This window comes from Penaeus japonicus, unplaced genomic scaffold, assembly GCF_977035675.1.
Source record: "Penaeus japonicus unplaced genomic scaffold, GWHDUDI00000001_assembly GWHDUDI00000026, whole genome shotgun sequence".
NCBI classification, from domain to species: Eukaryota; Metazoa; Arthropoda; class Malacostraca; order Decapoda; family Penaeidae; genus Penaeus; species Penaeus japonicus.
In genome coordinates, this window is record NW_028234428.1 from 13,150,814 (window position 1) to 13,163,313 (window position 12,500).

The window sequence follows — 12,500 nt, forward strand, 5'->3', positions numbered from 1 at the left end:
AGTTTGGTTTATATTGTTATTATTTTAATTTCATTTTCTTGCTATTATTTTGATTTTTTCGTCTATATATCATTGTTATGATTATTGTCATTAGCATTAACGTTCTTTTCAATATCATTTTTTTCAGATGTGAATACTATTATGGTTGATATTGATGTCATTAGTGTTGTCTCTTCCTTTCTTTATAATCATGTGTTTATCTCCCCATACACCACCGGCTCAGGCAAGCTCCCGCTCGAAGCCAGGCGAGAAGCCGGAGTCTCGGCTGATCCAACTAAAAGAAGCGACTTGGTATCAACCCGCTTCCCTTGAGGTATTTGAGAAGAACTTGATTGAATTGCAAACGGCATTGCATGTGCAAATAATCATTAACAGATTCATATAACAAAAAAGAAAGCTATAAATAGGAATGATTAATGTTTTTCTTTTCTTCACAGGAACTCTACGGCATCTTGCACGACCTGCCACAGGGTGCCAAGTACCGGTTCGTGTGCAGTGACACGGGGAAAGGTAGGCCTATGCACCTTGAGTAGGCCTAGGGTCAGGAACCGTTTTTTTTTTTCGTAGACTTTTACATGCACGGCGAAAGGAAGATTATTATGCTCTTAGCTCTGTGACATTGTTTGTCTGTTTATCTCTTTCTCTCTTTCTCAGTTTGAAATGAATGAATTCACGAAGAAAGAGGTAAAGAGCGGAGGAGAGAGAAAGAGGAATAGATAGAGAGCGAGAGAGATAGAGAAAAAGAGAGAGAGAAAGAAAGAGAAAGAGAGAGAGAAAGAGAAAAGGAGCGAGTGAATGAGAGATAAATATTGAGATAGCTAATTTTAAAGACAACAAAAAACAAAACCACAGAAGAAAAAAAACATTGAAATAATTAAACTTCAAAATAACGAGAGACAAACAAACACCACCCAGCCCTCACCCCCGCCCCCTAATCCTCCCCCTCCCCCTCCCCCCAACAGCCATCTTCCGAGACGAGGGGCCCCACAGCATCCTCATCTCCACCACCAGCATCCCGGAGCTATCCCGCGTGGCGACAGCTCCCTCCGGCGTGGTCTTCGGCGCTAACGTCTCCCTCAGCCGCATCATGTCCGAACTCTCGACCGCCGCGCAGAGTTTGTCTGGCTTCGGCTTCGTCCGGGAGATCGTCGGCTTGTGGCGGAGGGTCGGCGGGACGGCGCTCAGGAACGTGAGGGGAATGCCTCGTTATTCTTGTTTTATTTTTTTTTTATTTTTTTTTTATTATCCCGCAGGTCTTTTTTATTATTATTATTATCCCGCTGGCCTCATTATTCTTGTGTTTTTTTTATTATCCCGCTGGCCACATTCTTGTTTTTTTATTATCCCGCTGACCTCATTATATTTCTTTATTTTCCCGCTGGCCTCTTTTTTTATTATCCCGCTGGCCTCATTATTCTTGTTTTTTTTTATTATCCCGTTGGCCTCATTCTTGTTTTTTTATTATTATCCCGCTGGCCTCATCATCCTTGTTTTTTATTATCATTAACATGGGCATATTATTTTCATTAATATTATTATCATGATTATCGTTATTAGTGTTGTTATCATTATCATTACCATCATTTTTTTTTGGGGGGGGAGGGGTTGAATGAATTATAAATGATGAAACTAAATAAACGAAATGATTTTGATACTTAATGATTATAACGAAAATTATAACAAAAATAAAACAAATACCACACATATATGAAATACTTCTCGAGATTACATTATACGAGCGTCTTTTAATAAGAATATCAATAAAAAAAAAAGTGAAATTCCCTCTGGTCTTTAACATTTCCGCGTATTGCATACTTAACATTTCCCCTTGTTGCTTAGCCCACGTTGCAATACCCCCCCCCCCTCCACCCCACCCACCCATTTACACCATTTCGTTGCAGATGGGCAGCTGGGCGGGAAACCTTGCGATGAAAATGGCGCACCGAGATTTTCCCTCCGATGTCTTTGTGAGTCTCATGGCGGCTGGGGCGGTTGTCAAGTCAGGTGAATTCTTTCGTTTTTCTTTCCATCTCTCTGTCTTTCTCTTTTATCTATTTTATTATCGTTGGTTGTTAAGTATGGTTGGTTGTTTTTGTTTTGAGCGAGGGGGAGATTTTTGTGTTCGTATGTTTTTCTCTGGTAACGATGTGTTCTCTCTCTGTGTCTCTTTCTTTCTCTCTTTCTTTCTTTCTTTCTTTCTCTTTCTCTCTCTCTCTCTCTCTCTCTCTCTCTCTCTCTCTCTCTCTCTCTCTCTCTCTCTCTCTCTCTCTCTCCCCCTCTCTCCCTCTCTCCCTCTCTCTCCCTCTCCCTCTCCCTCTCCCTCTCCTCTCTCCCCTCCTCTCCCTCTCTCTCCTCTCTCCTCTCTCCTCTCTCCTCTCTCTCTCTCCCTCTCTCTCTCTCTCCCTCTCTCCCTCTCTCTCTCTCACTCACTCTCCCTCCCCCCCTCTCTCCCTCTCATTTTTCCTCCCTCCTCCTCTCTCTCTCTCCTCCTCTCTCTCCCTCCTCCTCTCTCTCTCTCCTCCTCTCCCCTCTCTCCTCCCTCCCTCACTTCTCATTCATGAAACAACAACAAACCGAAATCCAGGATATGAAGCTCCCTTATCGTACCTCAGGCAGCCCCTACGGCGGGGACAAGGAGCACACCCTCGACCACCTTCTGGACTTGGACTTGGAGGCCGAGCGGAGGGTCCTGCTGGAGCTGAGGCTGCCGCCCATGGCCGGCGACGTGGCCTTCAGGCTCTTCAAGGTGGGTCGTCGTGGTCCGGTCCTTGGGAGAAGCTTCGGGTTTTCCTTAGGGACTTTTTTTTTTTTTTTTTTTTTTAGTCTTTGCCTCTTTCTTTCTCTCTCTCTCTCTCCATTACCTCATGCTCTCTGCCATTGCAGATCGCTCCTCGCAACGCCAACGTCCACGCCTATATGAACGCCGCCTTCAGGATGCGGGTGGACAGCGCCAACGCCCACACGGTGATCGGGCGGCCCATGATCATCTTTGGAGGCATCAACGCAGAATTTGTATGTTCGATACACACACACACACACACACACACACACACACACACACACACACACACACACACACACACACACACACACACACACACACACGCATATTCTTGTGTGTGTGCTCGTGTGTTTGTGTGTTTTAGGATATTTGTTTTGTTTAGTCTTGTCTCCTACTTTAAAGTTCTTTTTTTTGTGTGTTGATCACATCTTAATACATAGCGTACAGTGTTAAGTAATTCAGCGTTAACACATAGTATACAGTATTAGATATTTTAGTATTAATACATAGCGTACAGTGTTAAATATTTCCAGTATCTCGCATAGTTTAAAATCTTTCAAATAAAAGAATGCACTGTAAAAGAATACATCATTATGGTCCTTATTTCATCTCTCTTTTTAAGATCATTGCAATGTCTCCCTTCCACAGTTGCATGCTTGGGGAGCCGAAGCCGCCCTCGAGGACCAGAGCTTGGAGGACGAAGCAGTTCTGCAGACAGCTTTCAAGGCCCTTCGTGACGAGATCCTGCCGGACAACCTGCCAGAGAATCCTTCGGCACAGTACAGGATTGACCTTGGCCAGACCCTGCTGTACAAGGTGAGGCGCTCGGGGTCTTATTTTGATGATTGCTTCGAGTATGAGTCGAGTGTGTTGGTTTTTAAGCTGGAGGTAGTTAGCTTCAGAGGTGTTTTTTCTTTGTTTTGGGGAGGGCAGTCATCTTTGGTATTCCTTTGTTTAATGATATGTTCATAGTCATCTACGTTGTTAAATTCACGTAACTATTATATTTTATCATATTCTGTTTCTGATTAAGGCACATATAAAATAATGATTAGAGGAAATTTGTTTCGATCGTTACAGTGCTTCACCAATTGCAGTATATATCGTACTCATTCGTAGTATTTCACTTTACCTAATGTAGTTGATAAATGCTCTACCGGTTTCGTAAGTTGTATAATCAGTTTGGAATTGTAAAGTTACCACTTAAAATTGCCCTTTCAGCAAGCATAATTACGATTAGGTATTGGCCGTAAAGGATAACAAGGTCAAATAGTTTAAAAGAACCACTGCTCGAGTGTGAAACGTCCCTCACACCAAGTCTTTCAGAAGTCTTCAACTCATTATGAGCTAAATTCCTAATTCTCACATGAATAACTCACTCTATTGAACACACACAAAGACTCATCCTGGTATACTCACCACCTCCTTCGCCCCCCCCCTCCCCCCCTCCAGACGATCCTCGGAATCGTAGGAGACTTTGCCGACCCGAGCGTAGCCGGCGGAGCCTCGGACCTCGAGAGACCTCTGGCGAGCGGACGGCAAAGCTACGACCAAAACCCGGACCGCTGGCCGCTCTCCAAGCCCGTGGCCAAGGTCGAGGGCCACATCCAGTGCAGTGGTGAGTGAAAGAGGAGTGGAGAAGGTGTGGAGTGTGGGTTAGCGACCTTCGGTAATGAATTACACTTCGTAGTTTTAATTGATCACACAATCTTTTGAGATCAGTTTTATCCAAATTTCGCTTCCTCTTCCTTTTCCTCTTTTCCCTTCAATCTTCTCTTTGTGATCGTTTTCATTCCCAAAATCATTCCCACTTCCTTTCCCTCTTCCTCTTCCTTCTAATATCACGTTCTCACTTTCATCTACAATTCCTCCTCTTCTTCCTCTTCCTCTTTCCCTTTCTACATTTACCTTGCGATTACTTTTATCCACAATTCCTCTTCTTTTCCCCCTTCCTCTTCCTTTTATTATCAAATTATCACTTTCATCCACAATTCCTCTTCCTTTCCCTCTTCTTTCCCTTCTATTATAAAATTCTCACTTTCATCCACAATTTATATTCTTTTCCCTTTTCCTCTTCCTTCTATCATCACGCTCTCGCTTTCAACCTCAATCCCTCTTCCTTTCCCTCCTTCTCCTCCTCCTATCATCACATTCTCCCTTCCAACCACAATCCCTCTTCCTTTCCCTCCTTCTCCTCCTCCTATCATCACGACCTCCCTTCCACCCACCCTTCTTCGAACCCAACAGGAGAGGCGGAGTTCGTGGCGGACATGCCGGCCCTGTGCGAGGAGCTGAGCGGCTGCTTCGTGACCTCGACGCAAGCCAACGCCAGGATCGTTGGCGTCGATGCGTCGGCAGCCCTGGTGGGTGGAGTCATTATGTTTTTTTTACTGTCCATTATTTCATATACATACACACATGCACGTACACACGCACTCACAAATGCACGCACGCACGCACGCACACATGCACGCACGCACACATGCACGCATGCACACACGCACAGGCACGCACGTACACACAAACACACACACACACACTAAGTCAGACTCGGCCAACCGCACCCAAGTCCCATTCACAGAACGATATCCAACCTGTCCTATTCACAGAGACTTATCCATTGATGAATCCTACACTCGTCCTTATCCTCCTCCTCCTCCTCCAGGCAATCCCCGGGGTCGAAGGATTCGTCGGGATTGAGGACGTGACGGGCGTGAACAACATCCAGGTCCTGCAGTGGCCTTACCCCGAGCCGGTAGGACCTTTGCGTCCGCCTTGTTCTGTTGACGTCGTTTCCATGAGGGTTTTTGTGTCGTTTCTGTGATTGTTTATTACCGTAACGACGACATCTACTGTTGTTTTATTTGTACCATGACTGATATACGCGAGTGTTTGTACTGTACATGTGTGCACGCACATAGATATTCACCTCATCTTTAAAACATGCAGCTTTACTTCCACTGTCAACTAGTTATACGTTTTACTCAACATTTTCACTCCAAAATAAGTATTTTCGCTTCCTGACGCCCGCCTCCCCCGTTTTACTCAACATTTTCACTCCAAAATAAGTATTTTCGCTTCCTGACGCCCGCCTCCCCCGTTTTACTCAACATTTTCACTCCAAAATAAGTATTTTCGCTTCCTGACGCCCGCCCGCCTCCCCCGCCCAGCTGTTCCCCGAGGAGAGAACCTCATACTACGGACAGCCTCTGGGCCTGATCGTCGCCAAGACGGCGGAACTCAGCAAGCAGGGCGCCGCTGCCGTGGTCGTGACTTACGAGGACATTCAGCCTCCTGTGCTGACCATCCAGGAGGCTCAGCAGCTGCCGCCTCCGTCTCCTCAGGCCGACCCGTTCGTGGAGGGCGACGTGGAAGGTCAGGAGTGGAGGACGAGTTTCTGGTGGTACTCGAGGATGGAAAGCGGATTAGGCTTTTTTTTTCTTACGATGTTAAGCCTATCTTTAGTTCATTGTCTTATGCACTATTGTCCATGAAAGTAATGCGTATTTGTAGTGTGATGTATTAGGAATGCCAGTAGTGTTGAGCAGGTTTACTTAGGGATGTAAGAGGAATCACCTCAATGATACAAATTGACGTTTGCTTGGTTTTGCTCATAAATGCAATATGAATGCAAACACACACACGCACACACAATACACACACACACAATACACACACACACACACACACACACACACACACACACACACACACACACACACACACACACATATATATATATACATACACATATACAAATGTGTTTATGAGTAAACCCAACAAGATTAATAAAGAGCAAACCAGCAACGAGTGCTTCATATTTCAGCTTCAGTCATTAGATTAAACAATATTGCTAACAATAATCGCATATCGACTGTATTTCCAGCTGGGTTCGCTGCTTCGACCCACGTGTTCGAAGGCGGCGTGGGTCACGACTGGCAGTATCACTTCTACATGGAAAACCAGGTCAGGTTACTTTATAATATTATTATTATCAGCAGCACTATTATTACCTTTATTTTAACTTCATAGTTTGAGTCGTTTGCCCCTCCGAAAAGGAAATATAGATGTGAATAAATATATGACTAAAGTAAATCAGAGCCAGAGCACCCTAATCTCACGCCACTGATCTGACCCGTGAACAAGAACCGAACATGTTTCGAAAGGTCTCACTTAATTGTAATCCATTGCCCTCCATAACGTAACAACACTAATACATGAGAACCACACTAACTGCTGATTCCTTCCCCCAACCGCCGCCCTCGCGAGGCCCTTGATTGCCCCTCTCCGCGCCCCCAGGCCACACTCGCGATCCCAACGGACGATGGGCTGGACGTCTTCACGGCCTCCCAGTGGGCCATCGAGACGCAGCGCTCCATCGGCCAGGTGCTGGGCGTCCCTGACAACACGTGAGCCTCCTCTCTGACCTTGACTTTGCCGTTTGTGAACTCTGGCTGGCTGTCGATTCGGTTTGCTTAGATTTGGTTGTTTGCTCTTTATTCGTTTTGATATCTTTCGTTATCGGATACTACTTCCATGCCTCTTCATTACTCAGTTTTTTTTATTTATTCGCGTTTCCTTTGCATGTTAGCGTGAACGTGAGCGTGAAGCGGATCGGCGGAGGCTTCGGCGGCAAAACCACCCGCGGCAACATCGTCGCCACCGCCACGTGCCTGGCCGCCAGGAAGGTCCGCAAGCCCGTCAGGACGGTGCTGGACATGGCCACCTGCATGACCATGCTCGGAGGGCGCGATCCCTTCTGGAGCACGTACAAGGTCAGTCCAGTTCTGGAAGGGCAGGGGGCATTTCGGTGACCTGTTTGAGGCTGGGGGTGGGTAGGGGGGGCAGCTGTTCGTTCACAGTCGTGGTTTCCTTAGGGATGCATCGTCTGACACAGTTATCAACGCAAGAGAGGTAAAGGATTCTATAGAAAAAATCACCAGTTAAACCTTTGTCTTCAGTAATCAATATACAGATCCAGCAGCTGCTTGCTCGAAGCTGTTCTACCGACGCCACCCCTCGCCTCCAACGGGCACGTGTCGCTGAAGCTGAAGCAGAAACACGAAGTGCTCCTCAGACATAACTGAACTGTCAGACGCTGTGCCAACACAAGGGTTCCAAGCGATCTTCATACACACACACATGTAAATAAACATCATGAAGAATCTCACACAGAATCGCCTATATTTTGCTCCCAGGTCGGTGTCGATGCCGAGGGAAGGCTGCAGGCTGTACAGGCCACGATGACCAGCGACGCAGGCTACGTCAACGTGGACCCCAACAATTCCACAGCCCCCCCTTGTGTCCCCTCCTGCTACACCTGTCCGAACTGGGAGATTACACCTGCCACAGTCCTCACCAACACGCCTAATAACACGTGGACACGCACGCCAGGTGGGAGAGATGTTTTTGTTGTTGTTTTTCTCTTGTTGATGTAGTAGATAGTGATACTGTAGTGTTTTTTTTTTTTTTTTTTTTTTTTTTTTAGGGGGTTGTGACTTTGTTGTGATTTGCAGTTATTTATGGCGATCATTTTTTAAGAAGGAAAAAGAAACGATAAAACATGCTAATTATGAAAGGTAAACTATTGCTCGTTAATATAACAACAGATAAGATTATTGATCAAATGAGATATAGCATCAAATTCGGAAAGCTTAATTGAAAGAAATGGGAAATAATTTGCCTCAGCCATATTTTTATGTCAATGAAGCGATGAACTTGAAATGATAGAATAAAAAAATATTTAAAAAGATGAACAAAGTGAAGGAGAAAAAGCATCCATATCTTTACGCACAAGGATGCATAAGATATGTCTAAAGTATTAAAAGATACAAATAAAATCCTTCAACTGTTTTTTTTATTTTCTATAAGAGGAAAACTCATCACATTCACGAAAAGTTATATGATATAGAGAAAGAGAGAGAGAAATCAAGAGAAAAATATACATGAACCTTTTAATTGCGGAGAGAAAGGTATCACAAGAAGAGAGAAAAACTTGTAACTTATAGAGAAAGAGAGAAAAGATAACTTAAAGAGAGAGAGAGAGAGAGAAAGAAAGAGAGATAAGATAACTTATAGAGAAAGAGAGAGAGAGAGAAAAGATAACTTTAGCGCGGCCTCCCTCTCTCCCCGAAGGCTCCACCGAGGCCATCACACTCATGGAGACAATCCTGGAACACGTGGCTGTTGCTCTAGATCTGGACCCCCTCCTGGTGCGCCGGAGGAACCTCATGCCGGATGGGTCATTCAGACACGTCGGCAAGGGAGTCTTTCGCCTCCGCTGCGGCATGGGCGGTCGAGGTAAGACAGGGCTATGCTGGGCTGTTTGAGCGGAAGGGGGTGGATGGAAAGGGTTAGAGGAAGCACACGCACATGCACACACAAACACAACAAAACAAAACAAAACACAAACATAGAGCCAGGCACAGGCACAGGCAGCACAAACATAGGCACACACACAAACACAGGCACACACCCGCACGCACATGAACACACAGACTAAATATCAATCCAGATGAAAGATGATAAACGGATTGCAACGTAACAGCAACGGGTATCACTAATCGTAACAAAATCAAAATCCCTTATTGTACAGACGCTGTTGCCATACCAGACGAGGTCAAGGTCTCGAAGAACATGATCGGCGACATGCTGACTCAGCTGATGACCAGCGCCGACGTCGAGGACCGGAAGCAGAAGGTCAAGGACTTCAACAAGGTCAGTCGAGGTCGTCTTAGGCAGCCTTAGGTCACCGAAAGATCAGCCACAAGTAATCACAGAACCAAATTGCAGGAATTTCGGTGCATATGCCATTGAAAGATGTTGAATAATATCTTGAATACACACGCAAATTTAGACAAAAAAAAATTATAAAATTATCAGCCGGAATCCTAGTCATCCCGCATCCCGAGTCGCATTGTTTTCGCAAAGTTTATAAGCATTTTACGAAATATGACCGGAACGATTGCCACGTCCTTCTTTCTGGGGAACGGCTGACGGAGGCAAGTGGGTAAATATTAAAGGTATTACGGCATCGCCATTGCCATCCACACCTTACGACGGTCATATATCAGCAAGATGACCATAGCAATGGCAAAGGACTAGCGCTACGGTTGCTATTAGTTACCAACACGTGGCTGAAACTCCTCCCTCCGCAGACCCACCTGTGGAAGAAGAGAGGCCTCTCGGTGATGACGATGATGTGGCCGCACGTCGTCCCACTCATCTATCCCATGAACTCCCTGGTGACCATCAACCAGCGGGATGGCTCCGTGGCCGTGTCTCATGGGGGCACGGAGCTCGGCCAGGGAATGAACACGAAGGTAAGGACACCGACCGGACAGTGGGTACTCAGCTTGTTTCTCTTTCGTTTTTTTTTTTTTCTCTCTCTCAATTCTTTGGTTTCAATTTATGTTTTTATTTGGTTTTGTTTGAGAAAATTGACATGAAGATTAAGAATTTTGAGCATTGAACACTCTTGTTTGTTCTCTTTTTCCCACTTTTTTGTTTCTAAACTCAAAATGATGAATGAAAAAATTATCTGTACCTTATGAACATTTACTTCCAAAAGATGTAAATAGCTTGATATGAGATATACAGACGTGGTATCAAGATCAAGGCAACACATTGCCGATAACTAATGGTTGTATCTGATACTATCTGAAAACATTTTCTCTCTCTCTCTCTATCTCTCTACCTATCTATCTATCTATCTCTTTCTCTATCTATCTCTCTTCCTTCCTTCCCTCCTTCCTTCCTTCCATCCTTCCTTCCCCCTCCCTTTCACCCCCAGGTGGTACAAGTGGTGGCCTACGAGCTCGGGTGTCCCATGGACGTGGTGGCGGTGAAGCCGTCGACCTCGCACGCCAACGCCAACTCCCAGTGCACGAACGGGGCTCTTGGATCCTACATGGTGTCCTACGTAAGGGAGTGTGGCATGGCGAGGGATGTTTATGGGAGTGTGGCGTGGCGAGGGATGTTTATGGGAGTGTGGCGTGGCGAGGGATGCATATTGTTTTCTATAACGTTTTCCTATTTGTTTACGTCTGTTATCCTATATTTTTCTATCTATAATTCATTGTTTACTAATTTCTATAACGTTTTCTTATTTGTTTACGTCTGTTATCTTTTATTTTTCTATCTATAATTCATTGTTTACTAATTTCTATAACGTTTTCTTATTTGTTTACGTCTGTTATCCTTTATTTTTCTATCTATAATTCATTGTTTACAAATTTCTCTAACGTTTTCCTATTTGTTTACGTCTGTTATCCTTTATTTTTCTATCTATAATTCATTGTTTACTCATTTCTATAACGTTTTCCTATTTGTTTACGTCTGTTATCCTTTATTTTTCTATCTATAATTCATTGTTTACTCAGTTCTGTAACGTTTTCCTATTTGTTTACGTCTGTTATCCTTTATTTTTCTATTTTCAAAATAACACACTATAATAAGTACATACGAAAGTTGAGTACATAAATGCCAAAATTATTGCACAAGAACATCGAAAAGACATTGAGAAGACATCGGCGGGACACTGGCTACACGTCGGATAGACACCGCTAAGACATATAAAAAGAAACTGAAGAAGACATAGAAAAGACATGTAAAAAGACACGGGCAAGACCTCGACAAGACACAGATAAGGTACTGAGAAGACATTGAAAAGACATGGAGATACACACAGGCAAGACATATCGACAAGACAGATAAGCCACCGAAAAGACATGGAGAGACACACAGGCAAGACATCGACAAGACAGATAAGACACTGAAAAGACATGGAAAGACACAGGCAAGACATCGACAAGACAGATAAGACACTGAAAAGACATGGAGAGACACACAGGCAAGACATCGACAAGACAGATAAGCCACCGAAAAGACATGGAGAGACACACAGGCAAGACATCGACAAGACAGATAAGCCACCGAAAAGACATGGAGAGACACACAGGCAAGACATCGACAAGACAGATAAGCCACCGAAAAGACATGGAGAGACACACAGGCAAGACATCGACAAGACAGATAAGCCACCGAAAAGACATGGAGAGACACACAGGCAAGACATCGACAAGACAGATAAGCCACCGAAAAGACATGGAGAGACACACAGGCAAGACATCGACAAGACAGATAAGCCACCGAAAAGACATGGAGAGACACACAGGCAAGACATCGACAAGACAGATAAGCCACCGAAAAGACATGGAGAGACACACAGGCAAGACATCGACAAGACAGATAAGCCACCGAAAAGACATGGAGAGACACACAGGCAAGACATCGACAAGACAGATAAGCCACCGAAAAGACATGGAGAGACACACAGGCAAGACATCGACAAGACAGATAAGCCACCGAAAAGACATGGAGAGACACACAGGCAAGACATCGACAAGACAGATAAGCCACCAAAAAGACATGGAGAGACACACAGGCAAGACATCGACAAGACAGATAAGCCACCGAAAAGACATGGAGAGACACACAGGCAAGACATCGACAAGACAGATAAGCCACCAAAAAGACATGGAGAGACACACAGGCAAGACATCGACAAGACAGATAAGCCACCGAAAAGACATGGAGAGACACACAGGCAAGACATCGACAAGACAGATAAGCCACCGAAAAGACATGGAGAGACACACAGGCAAGACATCGACAAGACAGATAAGACACCGAAAAGACATGGAAAAAGACACTTCAA

The 12,500-nt window shown here is 44.8% G+C and overlaps 1 protein-coding gene across 1 annotated transcript in view; it reads left to right on the forward strand.

Moving 5' to 3' along the window:
* Positions 1-12,500, forward strand: part of LOC122244700 (uncharacterized) — a 22,327-nt gene that overhangs the window by 4,450 nt on the left and 5,377 nt on the right. The window contains exons 7-25 of the mRNA XM_086551995.1: positions 224-313; positions 438-510; positions 963-1,189; positions 1,902-2,004; positions 2,613-2,746; positions 2,884-3,012; positions 3,431-3,598; positions 4,235-4,400; positions 5,030-5,145; positions 5,448-5,537; positions 5,953-6,157; positions 6,669-6,748; positions 7,082-7,191; positions 7,374-7,557; positions 7,981-8,176; positions 8,918-9,082; positions 9,378-9,499; positions 9,940-10,104; positions 10,575-10,703. Of these exons, the coding sequence (XP_086408121.1) occupies positions 224-313; positions 438-510; positions 963-1,189; positions 1,902-2,004; positions 2,613-2,746; positions 2,884-3,012; positions 3,431-3,598; positions 4,235-4,400; positions 5,030-5,145; positions 5,448-5,537; positions 5,953-6,157; positions 6,669-6,748; positions 7,082-7,191; positions 7,374-7,557; positions 7,981-8,176; positions 8,918-9,082; positions 9,378-9,499; positions 9,940-10,104; positions 10,575-10,703 (2,652 nt within the window). The remainder of the gene's footprint in view (positions 1-223; positions 314-437; positions 511-962; positions 1,190-1,901; positions 2,005-2,612; positions 2,747-2,883; positions 3,013-3,430; positions 3,599-4,234; positions 4,401-5,029; positions 5,146-5,447; positions 5,538-5,952; positions 6,158-6,668; positions 6,749-7,081; positions 7,192-7,373; positions 7,558-7,980; positions 8,177-8,917; positions 9,083-9,377; positions 9,500-9,939; positions 10,105-10,574; positions 10,704-12,500) is intronic.